This window comes from Balearica regulorum, chromosome 1 (genome assembly GCF_011004875.1).
Source record: "Balearica regulorum gibbericeps isolate bBalReg1 chromosome 1, bBalReg1.pri, whole genome shotgun sequence".
NCBI lineage: Eukaryota > Metazoa > Chordata > Aves > Gruiformes > Gruidae > Balearica > Balearica regulorum.
In genome coordinates this window covers 109,489,058-109,516,323 of record NC_046184.1, presented here as the reverse complement: position 1 = coordinate 109,516,323, position 27,266 = coordinate 109,489,058, and the positions used below count along the sequence as shown (strand labels likewise).

General features: G+C 41.0%; 1 protein-coding gene across 2 annotated transcripts in view; it reads right to left on the bottom strand.

Moving 5' to 3' along the window:
- CHODL (chondrolectin) overlaps positions 1–20,876 on the bottom strand; it is a 31,027-nt gene extending 10,151 nt beyond the window's left edge. For both annotated transcript variants that reach the window (XM_075769931.1, XM_075769941.1), the window contains exons 1-3: positions 20,663–20,876; positions 1,841–2,153; positions 940–1,097 (exon numbers count right to left, since the gene is read on the bottom strand). In XM_075769931.1, coding sequence (XP_075626046.1) covers positions 940–1,097; positions 1,841–2,153; positions 20,663–20,753 — 562 coding nt within the window. In that variant the 5' untranslated portion in view covers positions 20,754–20,876. The remainder of the gene's footprint in view (positions 1–939; positions 1,098–1,840; positions 2,154–20,662) is intronic.
- Positions 20,877–27,266: the final 6,390 nt, after the last annotated feature.

Below are 27,266 nucleotides of genomic sequence, written 5' to 3'. Positions count from 1 at the left end.
TCATGAGCACAGAGAAAGCAGGTAGGAAACCGCAGAATTAGCTAAGAAAATAGCTGCTAAGAGTAGGATTTCATATGCATTCTGACTTTTAGATTAGTTTTTGAAAAGCAGACATACCATAAATTATTTGAAAATATTTGCATGATCCTGCTGAAAAACATGTTTTCCTTTAGAGTAACTACCACCAAAAGTAGAAATTATTACAACTTGAAAGTTGTATTATTCAACTTGAAAGTTTACTTTTCACGTCCCTTTTCTGTTTGCACAATTTTCTAGTTTATAGTTAATGTTTCCTCTACTGACATATACAGAACCTATGTCATGTCTGGAAGTACAGCCAAATTGCCTAAGATGAGTCTTTTTCTGTCACCATCTGAACTAGTGTGCATCTGCTTTTCATTTCTATAAATCTACAGGCATGAATGCAGAATTTTCTTCCTGCTGTTCTGGACTTCTATTCTATTTCTTTAAGGCAAAACTTTTAGAAACAGCCACCACACATAAACTGGTATAAAATGTCAGAGATCTGCAACTACAAGGGCAGCGCATTTTTTTTACCATAGGATCAAGAGATGTCTTGGTCATCCAACTTGATAGCGAGCGAGGGAAGTAGAAAATGGCCACTTAAAACACTTTGTGGAGAATAAAATAACTCTTGAATGAGATAAATCAAACTAAAACTGGGAATGCTGATAGTGAAGCTAACCTTGAAAACATTCTTATCAGATACAGGTAGGTTTATTTAAATTATCACTAGACATGATATATTACATCCCTTGTTAATGTCAGCTCAGCCACTCACACACCAAAGGAATCAATACCACAAGGAGGTCTAATGCAGTGGCCACAAGACACTTGTAGATTTCCTCACAAAACAAGAGGCAATTGTTTTTCTAAGAAAGCATCCCACCCATGAAATATAACTTTAGTTTCACCTACCTGGGCCATACTTGCAGATAAAATTGTGCTTCATGTTGCATCTATCATCATTCCACTGATAAAGGTATGGCCCTCCCAGGCCAGGGTTTGCAGTTGGCTGATGATACATCACAACACAGGCTTCACTTCCACAGGAAGGCTCATCTGTATACCAATTTCTAGTGGTACATAAAAAAAAACTTTCAGATTTTGAAGGTAAGATTCCTCAGGATGCCAAGGAAAGGAGTTTACATCAATGAAAACGTGAACCCAAACGGCCCCATCCTCTTCAAAGATATGCTGCATTTCCCACAACTCTTCTGTGAAAGGCGTTTAGGGTCTGAGCTCCCACATCTCTGGATTGTAAAAAGCAATCTGACCTGTCAAAGCACCCGTGTAGAAATAACACTATACTGCTGTTACCTGTTTTCCTTCCTATCTGACTCTTACCTGTCCTGTTGTCCTGAGTCTTGTGAGCTGCTGCTCCTCTGGCCTTTGGCTTAATCAAAAGACAGGGTAGAAACTGGACAATTTACACCAAGTAACACACATTAATTTATTGCTGGCTGGCTCCCTGATTTGAGGTGGCCAGAGTCCTGCAGAATTTGTCTGCCTGCTTTCAGACCACATCCTAAATCCTCTACGTGGGACATAAAAACCTCCAAAAGCCATATAGAGGCAAATTCATGAGATGGGAGCAAAGAAAATAGTAGGCTGAAGCCACACTATCATTCTTTTACAGCTTCAAATTCAAAACCGTGGTTGCTAGTTTCCCTTTATTTGGGGAAGTCAAGGAGGGATGCTACGAACTTCATGGGACAGCAAGTCTTCAAGCTTCTTTATAGAAGACTTGACTTGCCAGGCATTTCACTCTCCGTTTCTTTCCATGAACCTTTCTCAATAAGCAGTTTTACAGGCTTACCTGAATGGTGAAATACTTCCATCAGCCCACTGGTAGAGGTCAGGGCAAGCACTTGAAGTGGCTAGTCCATCGCCACTTCTCCACAGCCCAATCCAGAAATCACCATCAGAAATCCCGGAGCCAGATTTCGTGAGGTTTTGTAACATGTTTTCTATCAGTTGCTGCTCAGCTTCGCTTTCCAAGCTCAGTAAAGCCCCACCATCAATTTCACAAGCTTGGCGGGCCTCCTGAAAGCCCACACGTCTAGACAAGTCCTGGAAATAAGCTAACTTGTAACAAGAGCGCTTGAAGTCACCATAGCACACCTTTTGACCTGAAAAATATAAACACAAGAGTGTTTAGAGTATACTAATGCATGTCACAACTTCAAAAACAAAACAAAGAAATAGCATAGCATGCACAGAGTGATGGAGAAGGACAGTAAGTTTTTTCCTTGTGTCTCGTCTTCAAGGACTCACGGTGATACAGTGACACTGCTGAAAACCTTAGCTTTAATTTAAATAGCAAATATCATGTAGTTCATGGGAATCTATGGCTTTCCTCCCAAGGCCTGTGAAACTCTCCAAGACACTGAAGACTCCCACTAACTTCTAGAAAAATGTTCTCTACTTTAATGACTGTACCATCAGGCCCCTCTGTTAAAGCCAGGATCTGTTTGGAGGGTATTTTCTTAACTCTTTCACACTGGTGGAACAACTCCACTTCTATTTGGTAATCAAAGCTATCTGATAAGAAAGAAAAAAAAAATTAAAATTCTCAATTTTAGTGGCAAGAAGCAGCTAGCAGTTTCTTGATGCTGCTATCTAACCTTGAGAGGGTATATTCACAAAGACCTCATAGCTACTCTTTGCTATAATGTGTCTAAACACAATCTGTAAGGGTGTGCGGGAGGAGAGTGTCTGCTCCTTTGTATCTGGGCAATGACTTTTTTCAGCACAAAAAGGAACAATAAGAAAAGGAACAAAATATATAGACACAAACCTGACAGGAAAGCGTAATGGAGAAAGAGACAGGAAAAACCGCACCTCATCAGATACACTAACTGGTGGGCTATCAAAAAAACTGCAGGCAAACAGAACTTTGCAACTTGATAAGGATGCACACCTGGGGAGCCAGGATGTCTGGGGGGCATTGGTGGGACTACGCAATCTGATGAGGGACTGTGAAGGGTTAGGGAACAGGGAGGAACAAAAGGGGAACAGGCAGAAAGGGGTATAAAAGTTTGGGCTGCTCACGTTTAAAATGGGGGGCGGTGGGGACAGGTGTCTGGACACATGCCATGCCTAGTGACCTCCTGTCTCTGCCAGACGATGAGCAGGAGGGGACTTGGCTATGTCTACGTTTACGTGGGTGCTGTTGAAGGCAGCACCTGGTCCGTGGCAACCTGTGCGACGGCCGCGTCAGCGCCCTGCCTGCGTGGTGCTGGGATACCTGCTCAGCTCTCACACGGGTTCAACCAGCCCTGGGGAAAGCTGCAGCCACGTCCCTCGGCTCCGAGAGGAGACCTGGGTACCCGGGTGGGCACCAGCTGCCAGGCAGGAGGGAGTCCTGGGACTGGAGGAGGCAGCCACATTCTTGGCATCCCTAAACACAGCCAACAAACTCCAGAACTTAGCAGGCATCACAATACTACCCAGACAATGTAAAGAAGCCCTGTGATGCTTTCAGAAAGCACTAGATCAACAGCATTCACATCAGTTTTTCCTCACCCTTCAGAGTTATGTCTGTGGAAAGAATCAAAAGTCAAATGACAAAATAATGTTTATTCCTTCCAGTTCTTTGGCTGAGAAGGACACATTCTTTTTTCTGGAAAGGGAAAAATAATTATCATCATCTTCAACTAGTGAGATTCTCCAGAGTTTATTCAACATATACAACATGCGGAATGAACAAACTCACTTATCAGCTGCAACTGAAGTCCAGTACATTTATTTAGGGACAGTAGAATGGTTCTAAATATAAGGAAATAAGCTAACCATCTCTTGAAAAATCAAGTTTTTTCAGTATGGTAATTTATTATTGGAGAAGAAAAGCAAGAAAGTTTATTTTGCTAAGTAAGAGTTACTGCAGGATATCAAAGTAATAAGAACTACCAGGCATTATCTAGGCTGTTTAGAAATCAACAAATTCTGTATTTCTACTGGAAAATTTGGCAAGGATAGTATTTTATTGTACCATGTCAGTTTTGCATTTGAAAATTTACTTCTAATCTTAAGCAAACCCAGATACACGACTCAGGTAAATAACCCTTTGGCTTTACCTTTCAATGTTCTACCCTGGTTTACCTTTTAAAAAAATTGTAATTTTTCACTGGGAAACAGCAGCATCATCCTGTAACTTAAGCTGTACTGACACTTTTTAAGCCAGTGTTTTTCTATACACAAAGAATAAACACAGAAGTAAACAAAAAAGCCTAAAAGATACAATAAAGTTAATTATTCCTGCTTTAGTGTTCCTTCATTTTTTTATTTAATGACAAGTAGCATACTTCCCATAGCAGTCTGCATACAGCACAAGAGCTGACTGAAAACTTCTATTTGCACAGAGCATAGTTTCAAGAATTTGCAGAGAATAAGCAGACTGTAGCACAGCTGCATGTTCGCAGGAACGTAAAAACAGGATCATCTCATGACTTTCAGCTAAATCTGAAAGTAACTCTTATTTTGGGGATCTTTTTTATTGTGGAAAGTTAAATTATAGGGGCAGTAGGGATAAACAATGTTTAGTTTTCTAGTGTTTCCTATGATTCTTGTAATCTTTCTCAAAAAAACCCCAAAACTCTGAAACCTTTTCTTTATGATACCTTATTAAAGTTCATCTGGGAGAAGGACTCTCAGGAAGGGAAGCATCTTTCCGGTCTCATTCTTACTTAAGCTTGGCAGACAGACTTCTAAAAAGTCACTGTTTATCAGCAGCTAATCTGCCAAAATAATACAAGAACAAGAATAACCTAACGTAAGGACAAGCTTGTGCTACAGATATCTGTGGAAAAAGCCAGGCTCTGAGATCAGAAGAGAGCACCTATTTGGACTTTCTCTGGCAATGTCCTGACAACGTTTTGTATGTCCCGATTCCTTTCCTGCCATTTCTCTTTATAGGTTAAGAGCCTTGCTATCAAGGAATGCAGTAAGAGCCATAGCACCTGGGCAATGGTGCTGAAGAATGAATGGGCAGATCCTTTGTTAAAGATGCATATAAAATAATGGTTTCTTCATAAGACTTCTTGGAATAAAAAGAAAAAATACCTCTATTATCATCAAAGTTACGAAGTGATAATTCTAAATGCTCAAAAGAGGGAAGTGCAAGAATAAAAGCTGCATGTGCAATCACAGCTCATTCCCTTCAACTATAATGCTGCAATTCAAATTTTGTTAACATGATCATCGCCTTTTTATTTTCACCAGGAGCTCTTCTCATTGACAGAGTACACAGCAAAGGAGGAGCTGATTGACATTTTGATCTTCGCCACTGGGTGAGTGACAATGGCTTATTGCCAGAGTACACATCTGTACATAACAGTGCAAACATCCAAAGGCTAGCACTGAATTATGTAGGACACTAATCATTTATAAGGAAAAGGGACCACTCCTCTCCCTGTAACTAAAGACTGGATTCAAAGCATTAATTCAAGACTTATATGCAGATTTATGGGGACTCCTTTATCCATTGTCTTGTTCTTTATTTCCCAAACAATTTTCAGAAATAAACTCTTTCATGATTCCTTTCATTCTGTGCACGTACTCCTCCTCAATGAGGAAATTCAGGTATGAAAATATGTCACAATTTCAGTCATGCAGGAACATTCAATCCTCTGAGATGAGTGGGCTGGCCACTACCCATCTCAATTCCTGTGCTGCGCCTCCCTTTCATGGGAAATAACTAGCTTTCCATCCATAACACACATCCGCCCCCCTACCCCCTTTCTCAGGGGGCTGAAGTGCCGCCCATCACGCTCTGTTCTCATGCACAGTCTCTGCTCTTCCGTGACTCTCCCAAAACCTGAATCAAATAACCTCTCCAACAGGACAAATGGGTCCTTGCTGGCTAACTGACCAAGCTTCTTCAGGACACTCAACTCCCAGTCCGCTGATGCACGGAGACTCACGTTGCCAAATGGCCCGTGCTGTTTCTGAGCTGCTATAAGGCTCATGTCCATAAGCCGTAAGTTGTGCTGTATACTGGGTCCAATACGGACGTTGCACCAGTGTCAAGGCTCAGCTCCATCACTCGCACCAAGCTGAGGAAACCAGGTGGGACTGTACGGAGCAGGGAAGAGAAGGACAGGCACTTGTGATGCACAACAGCGGCAGAGCTGCTCATAGGTGCCACTGCAGCTCCTCACACCTGCCCAGTAATGGCTTGCCACTGTTGTGCACTTGGAGCGGGAAGCACTCTTGGAGCCATCCAGAATACAGACACAATGGCCCAACATTTACCCAAGGGTTTATCTGAAAAGGTTAGTGAGTTAAAATCTCGAAACTTTGTGTGAAACCATTTTTTTTCTTCCCCAAAACTGATCTGAATCATTTTTGAGGATACTATCATTATTGCAGATGTTTGTGCAGGGTTAAATAACTCTAAAAATCAAGTATTATAAAGTGAAAGAATTGAACAAGTGAAAATTTGCACACAGTCCAACTCCTAAATTACTTCTCTTTCATTTGTTGCTCTCTATACCTGTGGCAAAAGAAATCATTTCCTCCTTACAGCCTGATCATTTGTGCAAGAATATACCTCTAGAAAACAACAGAGAAAACAGCAAGAAACCAAGAAATATTTGGCATTAAGATCCATCCGGTGTGAATGAAGTATATGATGCAGTGTAGTCAGCTTTCTGGAAGAAGCTGTGAATTTTTTTTGTTCTAGTTAATTTAGTCCCTGTGTTCAGGCAATGACCTACTCTGAATCTTTTCTTTCTTCTTTTGAAGAGGACTTTTATCTGCTGTAGCAGAGCTAGTTCAATGTGTTAATGGAAATCTGCAGTTGTGCCTTAATAGCTGGCAAATCAGTTGACATTTTAGTGCTCTTCTCCGAGCATGCTAAGATGTCAAGTTTTCGAGCCTCATTTTTACAGCTTTTTCTCACTACTAATTTCTGAAATACAAAGCAGAAATAATTCACCAGTGAAAAATGACAGAATGGACCACATTGTATAGCAGACAAGTACGGAAACATTAACTATAGGCTATTTTACCTTCTTCTAACATCTCTGCAGCAGACAAGACTCCATTATTAATTCTAAAGAAACATTTGCTATAAAATGAATTCCAATTTTTCTGTCACAATTGAATAGAAACTAGATTTGTAAGCAAGTCTATTGGAATGAATCAGGCTAAGATACTATGCAACGTGAATAAATATAGGCAAGTTAGGCCTTTACAACCTTTCCACACAACCTGCCCTGTGCTGCTTGAGAGATGAAAGCAAACATGAAGGAAAACATTGTTTCATCACAGGGTGTCCAGAAAGGAAAAAAGAAAAGGGCATTATTGTATTCAGTCCTCCCTTCAGCATGAGACCAAAGACCTAACTAATTAAATAAGATCTAAGAACTCATTTATTACTGGTTTCCCTTACAAATGCTCAGACAAGTTGTGAAGGTGGAGTGCTTATATCCTTCCTTTCATGGAGTCTATCAGCTTCTTAATCCTTGACTCACCTTCCCTCACCCAAGGAGAACAGCCCAGACCCTGGTCAGAAGTATGCAGAGAAACAGGCAAAACACGCACTTCGTTTGGTATCATGAACCCACACCTTACCTTTTCAGCAACAAATGCTTTCTTGCCTGCTGAGGGAAAGTGCTGTGCTGAAGCAACAGACAGACAAAGACTGTTCTTTTTTTTCCCAAGTTGCAAAACTGCACGATTAGGTCTCCTCAGTTTCCTTAATGGCAATGTTTCCAGGTTGTTCTTTCTATCTCTCCTGCGCACATCAGCTGTACAACTCTGGCCCTGTTCCTGCAGCCTTAGCAGCTCTAGTTGCCTACTGCAGAGAAACTGATCTTCCACTTACCTTGTCCCACCATCCCGTTAGCTGAAGAAAGCAAGTCTACAGTACTTGCTCTGAGTGCTAGCTACCATTTCCATCCATATGGATCACTTTTCATCCTTGCGTGTCAAACAGCAGCTCCATAGAAGAATTTTTTTATTTCAACATTAAAAGAAAAACAGCTTTTCATTGAAACACTTGATACTTAGTTAAAACATTTCTGCAGATAATTCTGCAGGGAAAGAAAATCTCTTTCAAGAAAAGGAGAAACAAGTGAATTCTCAGCTAGTATTTCAAACAATTATGTCTCTATTCTGTTTTAATAATGATGCTTCCTTAAACAGAAATAGTAAGTTCCTTTACATCTGTCATGACAGAAGTTATAGCAAAATGTCATTTAGAAGCAAAATTATTGCTAAAGTCCCCAGCTCAAAGACTCATCTCCCTAAGAACATCGAGGCTCAGTCCTAACTACACCCCCATGGGCCATGAGGGGCATAAAGGTTATCTTGAGTAACAAACATGACTCAGCTGGAGGTTTTGAAGATGTGAAGTCAGGTAGAAGATAAGCTCCCTGCTGGCAAATCCCATCCCTCTTCCTCTTGAGCCTCATAAACTGACCTACAGTCCAGGGTCCACTACCATCAGCGTCCACCTAGATTAGTGGGCAACAGCAGCTGCATGTGCACAGCACGTGTGAGGAGAGAACAAAGGAATGCACAAAGCCTGCTGTAGAAAATTCCATTATGCTTTCATACTGTGACTTTTTTTTCTTCCCAGTGTAATGGATTCAGCAGAAACCACAGAGGAGCATTTGGTACAAAGGAATGTGAAATATTTAACACTAACTATAGTCTGAGAAGGCCGGCATGAGGCTCATGGAGGCCTCTGAAAATAAAGTAACAAAATAAATAAAGTAACAAAGACACAAGGACTTAAGTGAAAATGATCATGAAATAACAGCAAGACAGAAATCTATCTAAATTAACCAAAATATTCCACTGGCTCAATAATATTTCTCTGCTTGTGTTACGAAAACTAGTCTTGGTCTTGAGCTTGTGTGAGCACATTGACCTCAGGGGCTATGTAACCAGCATGTAGGACACCGAGCACAATTTGTTTTCACCTGTCCCCGTGTCACAGGGTGCTCCATGCCAAGTCCCAGCAATGCATTTCAGAACGTGTCCCATAAAAGGCTGAAAGGTATTAAATTCTCCTAATCACATTTTGATTCAAAGCTGATGCTTCTTGTCAACAGACCTTTGTATTATCCAGGCTGATTTTGATTGGGTTCAGCTGCTGGTCATGTTTTGATACATTATGTTACTGCTGTTGATGTTTTACTGCATCATATTTGTGTCCATCTACTGAATTTATTTTGGTTTTTTGATGATTCATATTACTTTTTTTAAAATATTGCTGTAATAAGATTTCATAATTACATTCTGTTTTCATTTACAATAAAAGTAAATTGCCATCTTCTCTCCCAAAGTTTGCAATACTGAAGACACATTGTTCTCTAGTTGAGTCAGTATTCAAATCACAGATGTTGCTTAGCTCACACTCCTGAGCAGCTTAAGAAATTCTGGGTGCTCACAAATTTGCCATTCAAATACAAACTGCTATACAGACCATATGCCAGCCTGTATCTGTATTAATATCTTCACAGCTAACTCTTCCATACCTTAATAGGTACTTTTTCCTCCGACCCTCCTAATAACCAAGTTCACAGAGAGGAGAGACATTCATTATTGATTTATATTTTTTCTGGATTAGGGGTTATGCGTAATTGTCATAATATATTTTCTCTAATGTGTTTTTTCTTTTGTGAAAAACTTTCAAAGGTTCTAAGTCCCTCTTAAGGGATTATATAAAGTAACTGAGGACCACATTTGCCTATTAAGTAGCTGTACTTCAGGTAGATATGTATACAGGCAGTTTGTATACATCATATCTTATAGTTACTAGCTTGTAGACAATGTCTAAGGTGGTTTAACAGAGACTGGCCCCAAACTCTCCTAAGCAAAACTCTATTAGCCAGACTTCTTACAATACTTTTCATAATGGAGTCCCTTTCTTGCTAAATTCTTAGGCATTAGCATGTGAAAATTATAGATGTACAGATAGAACAGAAAGAATTAGCATGTGTAAAATTATAGGTAAAAGGCAATCTCAAGCACAGTCCAGATAATCTATCTTTAGTCACTGACCATCTCATATCTTGTGAATTAGCAAGGATGATGATACAGATCCTCAGACACCAGCCAAACAGCCATCTCTAGGATTAATGCAGCTCTTGCAGAACGAGAAAACAGGGGATGATGGAAGTCATATAGAAAAAGAAAGTGCTGTATTATACCATTCATACAGAAGTTTACTACAGTTATGCAGAATATGAAGATACACAAGAAGAATTTGTCCCAGTCCAGTCCCTGTCTTCTTGATTTCCTCTTTTGCCATGGGAAGTGATTTTCAGTTCATTTATTGCTGAAATTGAGTTTTCACCTGTATGTCACCCTTTACTAGTGTTGTGGTTTAGCCCCAGCCAGCAACTAAGTACCACAGGGCTGCTCACAAACTCATCCCCCGGTGGGAGGCGGAGGAGAATCAGAAGAAAAATGTAACACTTGAGGGTTGGGATAGGGACAGTTTACTGCGATAGTAAAGGAAGAGGAAAATAACAAAACCACTACTAATAAAAGAATATGCAAAGCAGGTGATACACAATGCAGTTTGCTGACCACTCAGAACCCGATGCCCAGCCAGTCCCCGAGCAGCTATTTCCCCCTCCCTGGCCAGCTCCCTCCCCTGCTAATATACTGAGCATGACACCATATGGTATCAAATATCCATTTGGCTAGTTTGAATCACCTGTCCTGGCTGCGTCCCCTCCTAGCTTCTTGTGAAAAGTAACTCTATCACAGCCAAAAACCAGGACATTATCCACCCCTTATTCTATACCATCTGTCATGCCCAGATCCTACACTTTCCAATTAATCACCACCACTTTTCTGTCTTTGATAAATATATCTGCATGTCATGCATATATCATCCCCTTAGTTTATGGGCCATCCCTCTAACATGTCCGTTGAGTTCATTTAATCCATGACTTTGGGCTCCACCTCTCATAACAGCCTCTCAGGGCAGGGGAGATGGTGTGTAATGTTGGATTGTTGCACGCTGCATCCAGAGCTTGCAGCTGGTGTATCTGGTGCAGCCCTTGCCCATGGTCTGTGGGTTGAAGATGTCGATTTCGAGGAAGTTGCTGGGTGCCAGTTGCTGAAGCCAGTTCTAGTTCCATCATTGCTGCACTTTGCACAGTTTCATCAGAGTTCATCCGTCATTAATTTGTGTGATTCTTACTGTAATACCATTGATACAGCATACAGCAGTTGTTGTAGCAATGACATATAATGGCAGGATTATTTAGCAATTAAAATCATGAAATTGAATTTACTGGCTATTCTCACCCAAAATCAGATCCCCTTGAGGTACACATTGGACTTCCCCATCCTTCCACATCACCCACTTAGGTGCACCCAGGTCCTTGAGCAAAAGCAGTCCCACAGATGGGTTTGCCTTTGCCTCAAGTAGGGCTAACCCAGACTGTCCTCCCTAACATTCTTCATGTGCACTACAGGGACTTTATCCCCTTCTACAGTGCGTAAAAGTTTTGATTGGGCAGGGCCAGCTCGATTGGTAGACCCCTCAGTGTTGACTAACCAGGTGGCTTTTGCTAAATGTGTATCCCAGTGTTTGAATGTTCCACCACCCATTCCTCTCAGTGTAGTCTTTAGCAGTCCATCGTATCATCTGATTTTCCCAAAGGCTGGTGCACAACAGGGGATGTGATGCACCCACAATATGTTTTCCCACAATTCAACCTGACCCATCAGTGAACAGGGCATATTGCTTCTTATTTTCTGAGAGTTTGTGATAGAGTGGGGCCTCTTCAGCACGCATCACCTCCTCCTCTGGCAATATTCCAAAATCTCTGCCTTCTGGCCAGTCTGTGATCACTTCCTGAATTCCTGGGTGACTCAGGTCTCTTATTTGAGCACGCTGGAAACTGGAGCAGCATTTTTCCTGGGAGAATCCCCTTTTGTGATTACATTTTCTTTCAACTCACACATTCCTACCTCTAGGGTCAAGGTAGGTTTTCCATCCCACTTTGTCATGTCCTCTCCATGGTCACACAAGTAAAACCACAGGGTGCCTCATGGCATGTACCCTCTATATCCTCTCTTGATCAGAGGAATGCTTACTCCTAATATCCGAGATACTCACCCATACAGATGGGGAATAGGACATATTCTCTTCGAGTTGCTGGACCTTCTGGGACAGTTTCTCCACAGCTGAGATGAGGTAGGAAGGGAGTTTTTCTTCATATTTCTGAAGCTGGCGAGCCGCTTCATCCATCGTTGGTGTCTCTTCACCTTTCCAGGACAGTACTGCCAAGGAGTTGGCATATGCTGGTGGTGCACCCTGTGCAAACTTCTACCACATGGGTCACGTGCATTGGACTTCACCTGGATCTGTGGGTAACTGTGTGTTGTCCAAGTGATAATAAACCATCTCACACACAGCTAATTCCCTCAGGTACTGGATACCTCTCTCCATGGTGGTCCACTTGCCTGGGTGACATATAACATCTTCACTGAAGGGGTACCTTTACTTCACACTGAGTGTGAGTCGCCTCCAGAGGCTGAGGGCTTGTGACCCTTTTCTAGTCACCTTATCAATGCCCCCTTCCCTGGACAGGGATCCCAGCTGCTTGGCTTCCCTACCCTCTAATTCCAGGCTACTGGCCCCGTTATCCCAGCATCAGAGCAGCCAGGTAACAATGTGCTCACCTGGATGGTGGCTGAAATCTCTTCTCATATCTCAAAGCTCACTCAGGGACAGGGATTGGGTGGTTACCTCTAGTTCTGTCTCTTTCACCTGTTTTCATGATAGTCCTGGTTCATTGTCATTCCTAACTCCCTGCAGTTGTTTGGGAGTGAAGTTCTAAACCATTGGAAGTAAGAAGTTCTCTAGATACCTGCACATATTCTTCCACATGCCATGCCACTCATGACTATCCAACCTCGGGGCAGATCTCTGTGTGATAACTTAGAACAATTTTTTGTAACCCTAAACAAGACCTGGAACACATTCATGAGACATACCAATAGAAGCATGCTGGATTGAACATCCCAAGGGTATTTAAAATTCTCAAAAGCTGCTGTAATAGCCTGAAGGAAAAAGGGGAGGTGAAAAAGCAGGAGAAAGTATCTCCACCCATCTTCCCCATAGATTGGGTGCGATTATTAATCAATTCTGAGAGACATCATCCAAGGTACAGGCAGGACAGCAATGCCACATACAAATACCAGCTTAACCTCATGACCAGTGATCTTATATCATAAGTCAATATTACACCATACAACAATGAGAATCCTGACCCCTCTCCCAGTGGTGATGAACAGCACTGGAAGAAATACATACAACAAGTAAGGATTTACATACCACAGTCATGTGAACAAATAAAACACCACTGGGACCAGTGACTATTTAACTGATATAATAAATGTATGTAACAAATTTGTTTTAACACACTCTGGTGAGATTTGTCATTATCTCAGTCCTTCATCCCCCACATTGGTTTAGCCCCAGCTGCTCGCTCACTCCACCCCCCTGGTGAGATGAGGGGGAATCAAACAAAAAGGTAAAACTCATGGGCTGGGACAAGGACAGTTTAATAGGACAGCAAAGGAAGATGAAAATAACAACAACAACACTAATTACAGAATATATAAAGCAGGTGATACAAAATGCAATTTGCTCACTGCCCGGAACCTGATGCCCAGCCCATCCCTCAAGCACTGATCCCTCCTCCCCAGCCAGCTCCCCCCTTTATATACTGAGCATGATGTCATATGGTATGGAATACCCCTTTGGCTAGTTTGGGTCAGCTGTCCTGGCTGTGTCACCTCCTAGCTTCTTGTGAAAGTTAACTCTATCCCAGACAAAAACCAGGACAATTAGTTATGCTATTATGTTTCCAACCACTTTTGGAAACAAGGAGTTGACTTGGTTACTTCTGAACAACAGCTGTTCTCAGACCCATAATAGCCACACTTTTACAAAACCTAACAATCAGAAAAGAGACAGTGTCCGTAAAGGAGTATTGAACAGTGCTGATTCGAATATTAAAGAATATTACTTATAACTAACACCAGGATTTTGCCATCTGGCTGAATACAGATGCCATTAAAAAGAAATCTGATAGCTTCCCTGCAAATTGCAGCAAGATAGCTGGTTAGTAGAATAGGTTGTTAAAAAAATATACATATGAACACTGATGACAAATATTAATCTAAATAGGTTATTTTGGGGGAGGTTTGTTAAACCCTCTACGTGCTCAGAACCTGCACTGCTCCAGGTCTTGGGAAGATGCGAGCAAGGATTCTTTGTCCTGCAAAACATAGGTAAGTTTTTCATTGTGTTGAATAAAGCACTGGGAGGATTCGTCTTCCCCAGAAAAGACTACAAGTTTGTCTGGATTTTCAAAACCAGGGATGTGTTATTTCAGATACAGGCTTGTTCTTGACACAGTGGGAACTGGAATACCTGCCCACATGAAAGGCTGCCGTCTTCTCCAAGTGAAGTGATAGGCTTATTCACTCATTTCACAAAGAAAATAACACACACATTTATTTCTTATAGTTATCTACTCAGCCCTGGCACACATGGCAGGGATCTCAGGCCACTGATAATGGAGCTGTAAAGAAGTAGCTTGATATCCAAATCTCATTAGAAACTAACCAACACTTCACCATCCATAATTACCCTTACAGGAAAACATACGATTACAATTACGTAAATCAATACAGAGTAAGTGTCTTCAACTGGAAAATAAATACCCATTTTTATGAAACAGTTTTAGTCACTGATTTGAGTGATATATCAGTGTCAAAAAAAAAAATCTATAAAGTATTTCCCAATTACTTCTTTCCCACCTCTCAGTCAAATCATTAAAGCCTTGACAGTTTTCCTTTCTTCTAAGTGAAGCATATCTACTTTTTGGCATCAGCTCTGTTTCAGATATCTAGCACATCATAAATTTAAAGCCTGAGATCCATTTAGCTTTTCCTGTAATAACTGTTTTCCTCTTTTCTGATCATGTGAACTTTACAGGTATATATCACAGGGCTGATCATGGCAGACAGCCACTTGCTTCTATAAGGGGCCAGTGCACAACTGCACTGTCCTAGGGGTTCATGCAAAGTACCAGCATAGTTGCTAAGACAACCTCCTAAAAATTGCAAGTTGCTTTCCCTTTTCCCATGTTAAGAAGGAACTGAGATTGGTGTCAGACCTGTATTTTTCCCTTGTCTGTCTTTGAGATGTCTAGCAACATTGTCACCATGAGCAACGCAGGCTCCTTGGCATCACCAAACATGATGAGGACAATGCACTTAGAGACTTAGGGCTGGCATCCACAGAGATGATAGGCTTGCATTTCAATGTGGTATCTTCTCAACTGGCAGTAGGAAAGAAGTCACCATAAGCATAGGACATGGAGCATAAACATTTTCTTTTGCAATATATAATCAGGACCTCAGTTTCCCTAACAATGAATTGTTTGTTAAAAAAATGCAAAACTACCCAAAATATAACACTCTTCATGCATATAAATAACCCTATTCAATTCCACAGACACAAGCAAGCAGGCCAATGACAACACCCGAATGTCAATGGAATCTATTTAAGCCTATTCAAAATAAAAGGAAATATGATGTGTTAGAAAGATCTACACATCTACAAGCCTGCTCCAGGATGTGGATTATTTACCCAGGACTTAAAAACACACTTACTGCTGAAGCTGTTAGCAGTGGTTTTGCTTGATTGTTTTCATTTTTCTGAAAAATTTATACACACAGTAACATAATAAATTTTCTGTATCTCACAGTCTGAAGACACACCAAGAGTGTTCCATTATTTCAGCTGTTTAATAAAAAAGCATAAATACTGACACAAACACTGACAAGACTGGCAAATTAAGCTACTTCATCAATAGCTTTCTGTGTAGCTGTACAGACCAGAACAGATTTCCCAGATACTTTTAAGACAGACATAATATCACATAAAGTGAGCCTAGAGTGATTAGCTGTATAGTGCAGCTACATTTAGATTTAGCTAGAGCCATGCCAACTGTTTAGTTAGGACTCAGTATTTCTTAAGATTGCTTGGAACTGAAGGTCCTACTGTCTGTCAGTGGTGGGAGAGGGGTCTGCTCCAGCAAGAGACTCAAATAACTTGCAACTAGTGAGTGACAGGTATGAGTATTACAGTGTAGAAATTACTATCAAGTTATTGCTTCATCTTATTTCACATTAGTACTATACATTCTTTTCTGATACATATGAGATTTGCAAAGAGACAGTCATTATGAGAACGAGTTTTAAAAAGTAGTGCTGTATAGAGCACTTTATGAACCAAAGCATGTTTGATCTGCACAGGATCAGACCTGAACTCCAGAGAAGTAAAGTCAAGGTACAGAATATGACTTCAATAAGGCGAGAGACTTTTTTGCACCTAGCTGCTGCACTGGGACAGCACACCAGCTTCGTCTCAGTGGGAACAAGAGCCACCGTGTGAAAGACAAGCAGACTATCCATACTGTCCCACATGTTATTTATCACAGCTCCCTCCACGGGAGGGCCTGTTAGCCAAGTGGGGTACTGGGGCTTGGCAATCATGAGTTTGAGAATTGCAACACCTTCTATCTTTGAAGAAGATACTGAGAAGAAGTTGTATTCCTGGAAAAGTAGCATGCTTATCGGAGACAAAACGCTAGAATTTTTCATCACTCCTTCCTTAGCCCCTGAATAGAGCCGCAGTCTGGCCAACCTGCACAGCTCTCCCCCAGAGGGAAGGTAAGCTTTACAGGGTTGATAAAAGGGGATCACCTCTAATAGGGAAGTCTGATTCCTAAAACTGATTTAAGTACTTTGGTATTTCTACCTTGCTATAGAAAGACTCTTCCACCATCACACATCTCAGGTTATCAAAACTGTATTCTCATCTATGAGTCACAGCAGTTTAACTAATATAAAGTGTTTCCATGGGGTATTAAGCAATTTCTTGGTTAGGAGCAAGGCATGTTTAGTAGAAACATGTATTATGTCTAAGAGTCATCATCTCATTTCACTTTAAGAACCTAGATCATTGATTTGTCCCCAAGAAGACACTGCTCAGAATAGGTGCATAAGGAGACGAATTAATAGAGGAATCTAGGAGAGTTAAGTGCCCAACCTCCCTTGCAGTTCTCAAAATCTCAGTTTTAGTGATTACCAAGACCTGAACTGAACTAAAAGATCTTGTACCATGTGGGCATGCGTATCCATTAAAAGCTTTTCTAGTATGGAACCAAATGCTGGTCATTCACAACAAAGTGTTGTGTTCAATACACAACTGTTGCATATGCATCCTGGAGATGAGACTGATAGTGTTTTTTCAAATTATACTTTCTCAAATTCCAAGCTACAAGCATAGCTTAAAATTAACAGTCCATGCCCAAAAAAACCAGTATAAGTATTTTCTGTAGATGAAACCTTCAAGTCTGACAGACAAAACTCAGGTGTAATAAGCAGGCCAAGCCAATTGAACTAAATTAAATTGTGCCTTTTGAGAAAGGGTTTGTTATCTCTATTCAATTCATTACCTATGAAGATACTTCTTTAATTATCGTTACAGTATTATATGACCAACTCAAATCTGGTCATAAACTGTATGAATGAACACATCCACATCCTTAAAGGCATGTGAAGCAAATAAGCCTACACTTTAGAGGCAACTCTTGTTGTTCCATGACCAAAATATTTTTCTTCATTTAGTGTTTTATATATATGTAAATACTTTTACACCAGAACAGATACATATTGCTTTAAAATACTGTATCAGTATTTAATCTGCTGGTGATGCACAGCAACAAAGAGCAAAATTTAAAAAGCCACAGAAATACAAAAAGACAGCATATAGCAGTCATTAAAGTATAACATCTATGATTAATACATAGGCTGTTAAATGATTAGTAATAAGATTAGCTTGCATCTTTCCTGCCCAATAGATACTTAAAGTAATTGCATCTTTGCAAACTGCATTATCATCACTTCGTGTTATTCATGATGTCATAGGACAGCAAGGCAGACTCAGCAGTTTCTCCTGAGCCTGCTTTGATTTTTTTCTTTAAGAATCAATTCTCTGACAACACTAGATATTCTGATATGGAGGCTGTGAGCACTGCTCACAAAGATCTGTCGGACTACATTAAGAATTACAAAGCATTTCTCTTACTTCTCTTCAAGAATTCAAAAATTAAAGATGACAAAGAAATGTGAATTGTTTGATGCAAATAATAATTTTAATTATATCCTAGTAAAATTAACATACTTGGAAAAAGAACCAGAAAACATTTATTGAAGGAAACGGCATTTTGAAAAGGTAGACCCTTCCTTCTCTGCCCTCTTGACACTGTGGTCAAAATGGCTGCAATTTTGCAATTATTACTAGGTCTGCTGCAAACTTACTGCAGTAAATGGGAGTCTTTCCACAAGGTCCAACCAGCACTCAAGTCAGTTTCAGGAACAGTTTCTACGTGAGTGATAGGAATTATACGTTTAACTTATTTGGAATGAGAGCAGTGAGATTTCCATTTATTCCAGATTTTCATGATTGAAGTATGAATTAGCAATTTTCCAGAAACAAATCTGTTTAAGATGTAGACATGTTTTTACATGTAAGCCTGTTCAAGTCCAAACTGTCAGTTCTTATATAAGACAGACAGATAAGCTAGATGGAAGTCAGGTGGACAGCACACGCTGCCCAATAATTCAATAGTACTGTTTCTTGTTTAAAAAAAAAGCCAACTACTACTAGCACTAGACCTATCCATGTGCCTGTGGCAGGATAGGGGTGTGGTCCCTGAGAGAAAAAAGTTCTGCAAGTATTCCAGAATATTCTGGCAGAATCATACTGAATATCTTCGGCTGTTACTGTCTAGAGAATCTTTATCTAATGAATACAGCTTCAGCTAATACACCTGATAGTACATAAATGGTTCCTTCTGTGCCTTCAAATCCTCTCCTGTATTCTACCAGCCAAGTATTAGCCACATAATACAGTGATATGAGACTCACAACATGCTTTAAAACACTCCAGAGAAATATGGGGTAGAGCCTGTATTCTTTCAAAACCGCAAAGCTTTAGTATATGCATCTAGGAACACTTTGACTAAGCAGTATACACATGTTACGCATTGCTTTAAAACCTGGACCTCTACTGCTAAATATGTCATTTAAATGCAGAAGGTTCAGCTAGAAGATTAAGGGACGGGGCTTCCTCAGCCACACATGCACTCTTGCACTAAGACTACTGATGCAAAATGCGTCTCATGGATAAGTAATCTTCATTATTCCTTAAAATAACAAATTGTTACATAGTATTCATATAAATTGCTTATCTAAGAGCCTTGCTCTATAGTATATGACAGTACAATTCACATTATAACAGAGGTAGAAGAAATATTCCAGGGTACACTTTAGGCAGGCAAGTTTTTTCAAGATGTTGGAAGTACTGCTATTTAGCTATTGTTTCCTAGAAGATACAGTTTCATCAAAAGCCCAGCAGCACATCTCAGTTCTACACATGAACTTGCTTCAAATAAGACATCACCAAAATGGTCAATGACTCTACTACATCGGCAAATAAGAAAAATTTGCTGAATTCAGCAAGCAGAGTTTGCTATAAAAAACTACAGTTTTCTTGACATGCTACCGTTACAGCCTCTGAAACAACTGCACACAAATAATTTGCATTGTTCTGAAATCAGTTTGTAAAGAGACATGTTCTTACCTGCGTACATAGAGATTTACACACACAACTTGTTAACAAGTGCAGTCAAGTGTGTAAATCTTTGTTTCAAGACAAATATATGGATGTGCATGCACACCCAACATGCCCCTGAGAGCCTGTTAGCTTTAGCTTGGAAGGTTTGACCCAAAGGGCCATTAAAAATAGCCTTTTCATTAAATTTAGCAGCTTCTGAGCATATGCACCTGTGTGCTGGAAACATACAATGTGATCCTTTATCTCTTAAGCCTAAGCTCAAATTTAGATATAGATTTCTGAAGTATTGTCTTCCTCTTGGTTTTGAGAGTTGTAGATATACCCACACATAACAAAACTATTTATGCTGTACGGTCTTAAAAGTTTGCTTTTTCCTCCTATCACACTAAAAGAAGAAACATTCCTGTATGGATGCAAACAAATCTCAATGTACAGCTACTCCTCAGAAAGACACTGTAGAAGTATACGGTCTATCTTTTTAGACAATTAAAACGGAGCTACATTATGCAGGCAATCAATCAAATCTAAAAATCTGCCTATACAAGGCAAGACCGTATTGGCAGGAACAGACTTCAGACTGCTGCAGAAGTTTGACAGCCGAGTTTTGTGCCTCTGAAGACCCAAACCTATACTTGCTTTCAGCCCTGACGGGTGCACTAGTGCCCGTCTAGGCTCACCCGGCCAGGACAGGCTTACTAAAGCCATCGCTGCAGCGGCACCTGCTTAGAAGCCGCCGGGGCAGAGGTGCGCCAAGTCGCTCAGAAGTCGGTTTCACAGCTCGCCTCCAACACGCGGGTCATTTAACGAGTGGGTTCGGTCCCAGTTCTCCCCGCCCCCCGCGGTCCCTGCTCCTGCGAGCGCTGAATTCCCACACCGGCCCCCGCACCGACGCCGGACACGATCCGCCCCCGCCGCACACCGGCCCCGGCGCCGCGCACTCACCGCTGAGGACGCGCCCGGCCAGCCCCCCGGGCCCGCACAGCACGGCGGCCGCCAGCACCGCCGCCAGCCCCAGCCCGCCTCCGGACCCCATGGCGGCGGCCCCACTGCCGTCTCCCCGCCGAGAAGCGCCCCGGGCGCTGAGGGCAGGCCGATGCCCACCGGCGGGGAAGGGGCGCCTACCCAGCTCCGCGCCGCTGCCCGCTACCGCCTCCCCTCCGTGCCGCGGCCCTGCCTATATCTGCTCCCCCCGCCGAGGGCCGGCCCAGGCGGGCGGCCGGGACCGCCCCCGCACCGCCCCCCGGCAGGCCCCGACGGCGGCCGGACCTTCCCCGTGCCCCAGCCCCGCCGTGGCACGGCCCGATTCCGGGTGGGCGAGGGACCGGTGTCCGGACAGCGCCCGCCCCTCTTCGCCGGCGGCCGCGGAGCTGGGCAGAGAGCGGCAAAGGTATCTGGTGTGCGGCACCCGGCTGGCTGCCGTCGGGGCTGCCGCGTCCCGCTCCGGGCGTGAGGCTCTCGGAGTGGCGGCTGCCGCCAAGCCCCGCGCTGACGGGCCCTTCGGGATTAGTAACTGCCTCACGGCTGCTGAATGTGAGCGAGACCCAGGTCCGTGTGGGTTTCGTTGTCTTTTAAAGGCTTTATAGACTTTCCTGGTCTGTGTTTTCCCTAGCAAGAATAGAAATGTACTGTTGCCAGCTTAAAAATGTATAAATATGTATGCAAGTATACAGGCATATATTCTGCAAAGTCCCCTTTTCTCACCGTCCTAGAAGATACTGTAGTCAAATTCACATTACTGTCGCTCTGAAAATACACTGTGGTAATTCTTCTGGACTTCTTCAAAGGACTGCTTTAAAGACTTTGTTCTTCAGAGTCATGTTAACATTTTTTCTACAAATACAATTTGTAGATTTCTTACTTGTGAATGCCTTGCTTTTAAACGGGATAGATCATTATAGATAGGTTTAAAGAATATCTTTTATGCAAACTATTTGATGATTTGCCCGTCAACTTCATCTTTCTCAGAACTGAAGTTCATATATATATATATATATATATATGGCATATTGGTAAGTCATTTCCACTTTGGAAGTTTATAGCCAGGTTTTGAAGCCAATACATCTCAGATTACTATGGATTTTAAAACACTTGATGGATTTCCTAGCTGCCTTAAAGCTACCTGACATCAGTTTCTTTCTAAAAAAAAAAAAAAAAAAAGTTGAAGTTTATAAGTAGCAATGGAAAATTATTTCAAGCACTGCTGTGTTTTGCTACCAACTTTTTCGATTTAATAGCAGACTTAGTTAATTGTTTGACTGATACAGACTTTTTCCATGTGGATTTTAGGCTTCCAAGCCAAAAACTAATTTTTTCTACATCTATAGGTAAGTTGAGCTGTGATCTAAAACTGGTCATACTGAACACCACATTCTGAAGTAGAGAAGTTACCTCAACTCTCCATGGCATCCAAGACTCAGCCTTTTCTTCATGTAAGCCTGATGGTATGCAGACAGAGAAGAGCATGACCAAACCCTATAATGAATACAATGAGAATTTAAAAACATGTTTGGTAAGCAAAGCCTTTCCTCTCTATATGTTTTTAACCTGTTCCTGTGTTGCAAATATGAAGGAGTTCAAGTTTGTCTGAATTAGCTTGGATCTCAAGTGATGTTCGGCCAAAGGAGGTGGGGAAAATTAGAAAGACATTACAAGTTTTCCAGAGTGTAAAGTCTCCTACTGTATCAGAAACAGCATATGGATAGTAAGGGTTGAAACCCTCCACACCGGTGGGAATCTTATGTTGAATACCAGCCATAGATACTGAAAAGGTCGCCTTTCTTTTTCTTTCACCTTTGCAAAACTTTGTTAGCTTGCCAGCTCCTAAAGCCACATTGAAATAAAATAGTCATATATTCGCACAGCTAAAGAAAATCTGTAGGCATCTACAACACCATCTCTTTTCCAGTGGAATTAATAGCATGTAGAGGGAAACAAAACAAATTCTGTCTTTAGTAAATTATGCAGCACTTTTTTCACATGCTTTGTGCTGGTTTATTAGCCAAAACTGTATATACAGTGACTGTTCCTGGCATCCTGCTGATCTTTGTTGCACATTTCATCTCATCACACAAGTCTCTTAGGGCAAAAAAAAAAAAAAAAGAATAAGTGCAGTTGTATTGAGACCAAACTGCATTTTCATAATTATCTGCAGAAACTTTCCAGGCTTGTCTTCAACTTACTTGCAGCCACTTGCTGCTTTCTTTCCTGCAGAAAGAAAACACAGAACCCTGTGATACTGCACCAGAGGAGCTTTCCTTACAGTGCCAAGTCACACCAGCTAAGAAGCTACCTATTAATCTGCCTACTTCTCCCTGTCCTTTTCATAGTATATTTCTTTTTTTTTTTTTTTTCAGGAAATAGTGATTTCATTTTCAGTTAAAAATAATTGCTTCCCAGACCTGGCAACTGCATAATTTGCAATTGTTCATCTGAGCCTTCTAAACAATGGAAACAGGACTCACTGCTGGGACCACGTTTATGGTCTTTATAATACATTCACTTTATTGATACTGTGGTTTCGTCCGCAACGTATGAACATAAGACACAGTGGCACTGTGAAGCGACAGAGCAACCTAGAATTTTAACAAATTACAATAGTTGTATTACAACTCAAAAACCTAGCAATGCATATTTCAAGGTTCTGGTACCCAGACTATGAACAACTTATAGTGCATTAAAATTTTATAATGATTATCGCAAAATCCCAATAACTTGTATGTCCATGGAACGACTCGTTGAAAGGTGAACTGTTTTTTCTCTGGCATCGTTATTTTGCCACATTGCAAGATTTTATTTCCTAATCTGGAGAACACAAAATTAGAAAGAGAATAGTTTAGCCGAACATAAAGCTTTCAAAATACTGCTATCTTCAAATCAGAGTTAGGTACTTTTCTAAGGTAACTTTTACTCTAAGTCAAATTATTTGCCAAATCAGAGAAGAAAAGGGGTAAACTGGAGTGGTTTTGTTCCATAAGGTAGCTAAATCATTGGGCAACTTAATGGTATTTAGCCTATGAATTTGTGAATACATATGATCATTAAATGCTGATGTGTTTCTCCTTATTGCTTTTTAAACACTTTAAAGACCCAATTTGGCCAATCTTAAGAGATGGTTACGATTTAGTATCACTAATCAATTTTCAAACAAGCCTAGAAGGGAAAAAAAAAAGGAAATTAAGTTGGAATAGTTGCTCTTTCAGGTGGCTTAAGAGTTCTTCTGTTTTACCATTCACCAAAGTGGTAGTGCTCTATACTTCACTTTCATGAAGTGCTATTTAAAATCTGAGGTACAGCTGTTTGCTTGGTTCATTTCTCAGCAATGATTATTTTACTTTTCTTTTTACTTTTCTCGCTCATATCTAAAATTCTTCTGTCACTTGCCCATGAGCTTAGATGACACAGGCTCTGAAGCTGCCCTGGTATACAGCTGAAAGTAAGAGGAGGAAAGAATTTTGTACATTTACTGTATGCAATGGCTTCCACATGGATAATTTATTAAATAACTTTGCTAGAGCTCTATCAGTTTGATATCTCATTGGCTTCCAAAAATGGTTTAAGCTACTTAGGTTCTCCTGCCAATTTTCTTGGGACTATAATAGCATTATATTTTAAATGGTTTTTTTATTCTGTAGTTATGGAAAAGAATTCAGTACAGATGCTAAAAACATTTGAAATACTAGAGGACAGAAGGGGTTAGAGAGATTTTTAAGCTTCCTTCACCCCTCTTTAGCAGCATCTGAGGTACCATCCACTCATAAAGTTAATGCGAGTCAAAAGAAAAAGAGGAACAGGAGAGAGGAGAGAAAGGAAATGTACTGTCATTTGTTATTCAAGTGTCTAAAAACACAGGTCTAGCCTGCACAATACGTTGCCACTTAGAAATTCCCAAACTACCTGCGAGTGAGTGGTCTGTGTTGCTGGGGCCAGCGAGGTGCGCTGGCTTGAATCACGATACCCCAGTTGGAATGGCACTGTTCCCACCTTAATCTGTCCAGCTCTGAAGCCAGCTAATTCAGCGCTAACTCAGGTATTTCTGCATAGTGCTGCATTGCACAGCGCAAAATGCCGTTGTGGCTGTACGCAGTATGACTGACAGTTACACCAAGTTCTGCCAAGGAGGACCAAAGTAATTTAATTTCCTTCGATTATAATCCATTTAGATGTAACATATAGCAGAAGTAGCTTTAAAAAAATGAACAAGGCGTTTTAGATAAACAGGGTTTCTTAAAGGCCACAGGACATTTTTTACACAATAGCACAAAAATTGTAAGCTCACAGATTATTTAAGCATTCTTAAACTGTGATATCTTGTACCTACTAAAATAAGATGCTCCCCCCGCCCCACCCCACCAAATCCCATTAAAGGTAGTTCTTCAGCAGAATCTTCATGGCTACAGACCAACCGTATTAATATTTCTTTGGTTTGGATCAGACTAATCAGAAGAATGAAACTGTGCATGTAAATTAAGCCTGATTCTCAAACCAGATGCAAAATACTAACTCTAAGTGAGCAGCAGTTCTGTCCCAAACTGGGATAGTAATTCATGTTTCGAACTGCCACGATAAGCATTTTGACAACTTCAAAGCTTTATTATGAAAACACATTCAAGGCAAGCAATTGAAAACAACCGTTATTAGAAAATTCATCTTTCTGGGTAAAAAGAAGTGGTTCACCAGAATTCACAACTGAGTCAAATTTCTAGCCACTTCTTTCTCTGTCCTCTCAGAGGAAGCAGCAAGTGCGCAGCAATATTCTCGTAAGACGTATGCCCAGCTTCAAAGTCCAGTGGCCTCTACTGGGGGAGATTAAATAATATCTTTGGGTGGCACAAGCATCTGTATATCTTTACTTGATTTGCCTGAATGAGAACTTAAATCCTGGTTATTGGTGTGCATCAAATATCATGTAGAAAATTTGTGAGAGTAGAAATATTAAGATTAATATTATTCTTTCACTGCGTTACCCTGTTTTCCCTATATCAGAGATGAGGATAGGACCTCCTTTGGATGCTAGGGTGTCCTTGTATTACAGATACCGGCAGTATTTGTGTAAGCCTTGCCACTGTATCCCACATGAAAGATGCACTGCACGTGTCCTTTTTGCTGTGACCTTTGTGATTGTCTAATCCTATTTCGTGCTCATATATTTTATCAAAATCTTTGCAGTCTGGAATTTTCTATAGACTTGCTGGACACTGAGTTTGTTCAGGAATGTCGCGAGATTAACTCATTCGATTTTCAGACCTTGTTTTTACTGCTTACTCTTAACTACTATTGTGACAATTGAGCAGGACAGGTTTGCTAGGAGGGTCGATCAAGAGCTTTTGTGAATCAGTAACCATGTGAGACAGAGTATAGATTTTATCTTGTACTTCTTTAGTCGAAGTGTTAATTTCTCTTAAAAACTTTATCTGTTTCTTAAAGTGTGACTAGTAGGCCATCACACCCATTCTTTCCTTCTCAGCTGCTTTTAGGCATTGCAAGAGAAGGTGTGATAACCAATAAAGATTGATGACTATTATTATGTCTGCTCAGCAGCAGAGGTTGCCTGACAGTCTCAGGATCCTTCCTTTCCCTGTGTAGTCTGAGCTGTGGGCTGTGTTTTGCTGTTTCTTCTTACCGCTGGAGGTATTTGTACCTACCAACAGCAGGGGTTCACCTAGGCTGTCAAGGACAAAGTGAGCATTGCATATTGTTTTTGAGGATGTAGTGATGTTTCCTTTTATGCACTATTTCTCAGTTTTTCTCAGCCCTACAAATGCTTATTCTGTTCCTCCACTCCTTTACCCTGTTATCCTAATTTGATAATTCTATGAGTGTTACCGCAAGTATTCTGCAATGTTACCCTGTCTTGACTGTCTTCTTTCAGCACTAGGTTTCCCTAACTCTGCTGATATTGAGGCCCGCAGCTCATTCTTCCTCCCCCTGATAAGTCTGAATGATGTTCCATAAGCCCTGTAATGCTGTGAAAGCAACTCTGTAGTGCTGCTTAGTCACGATCTCCTAACAGCAATCATATGGCCACATGCAGAACCTTCTTTGTTCCCTGCCACACCTTTCTTTTTCATCTCAGTTCACCAATAAGCCTGTTTTCAGGTTCTGCTGCCTCCCAATGCTGAGACATGGGATCTACGTGTCAGCCGAAGAGGTGAGAGTGCTCAGGCAGCTGTGAGTGGTAGGTATGTCTTCTCTCCCTCCTTCTCTGGGAATGTCTTAGTGTTTCTTAAGTAGAACAAGAAATCCTGCCTGTCGCTCCATGTTTGCTTTTGTCAATGTCTCAACTTTTTAATGACCTAAGTAGCTCTAATGCAAATCAGTGTTTGAATAGAAGAAAGACACAAAACAAAACACCTTTGTTTCACAACCTTGTTCTGTTTCCTAATGTGTTCTGATCAAATCATGCAATTTGTTAGCATGAACTCTCACCAAGCTTACAGCTTTGTGTTACGAAGTTTGTAGTGCACCTGCTTCTGTCTTTCCCAAGCAGAAGAAGAAAGAGGTGTTGATGCTGGCAATGTTACTCGAAGTCTACCTCATTTAAGTAGCT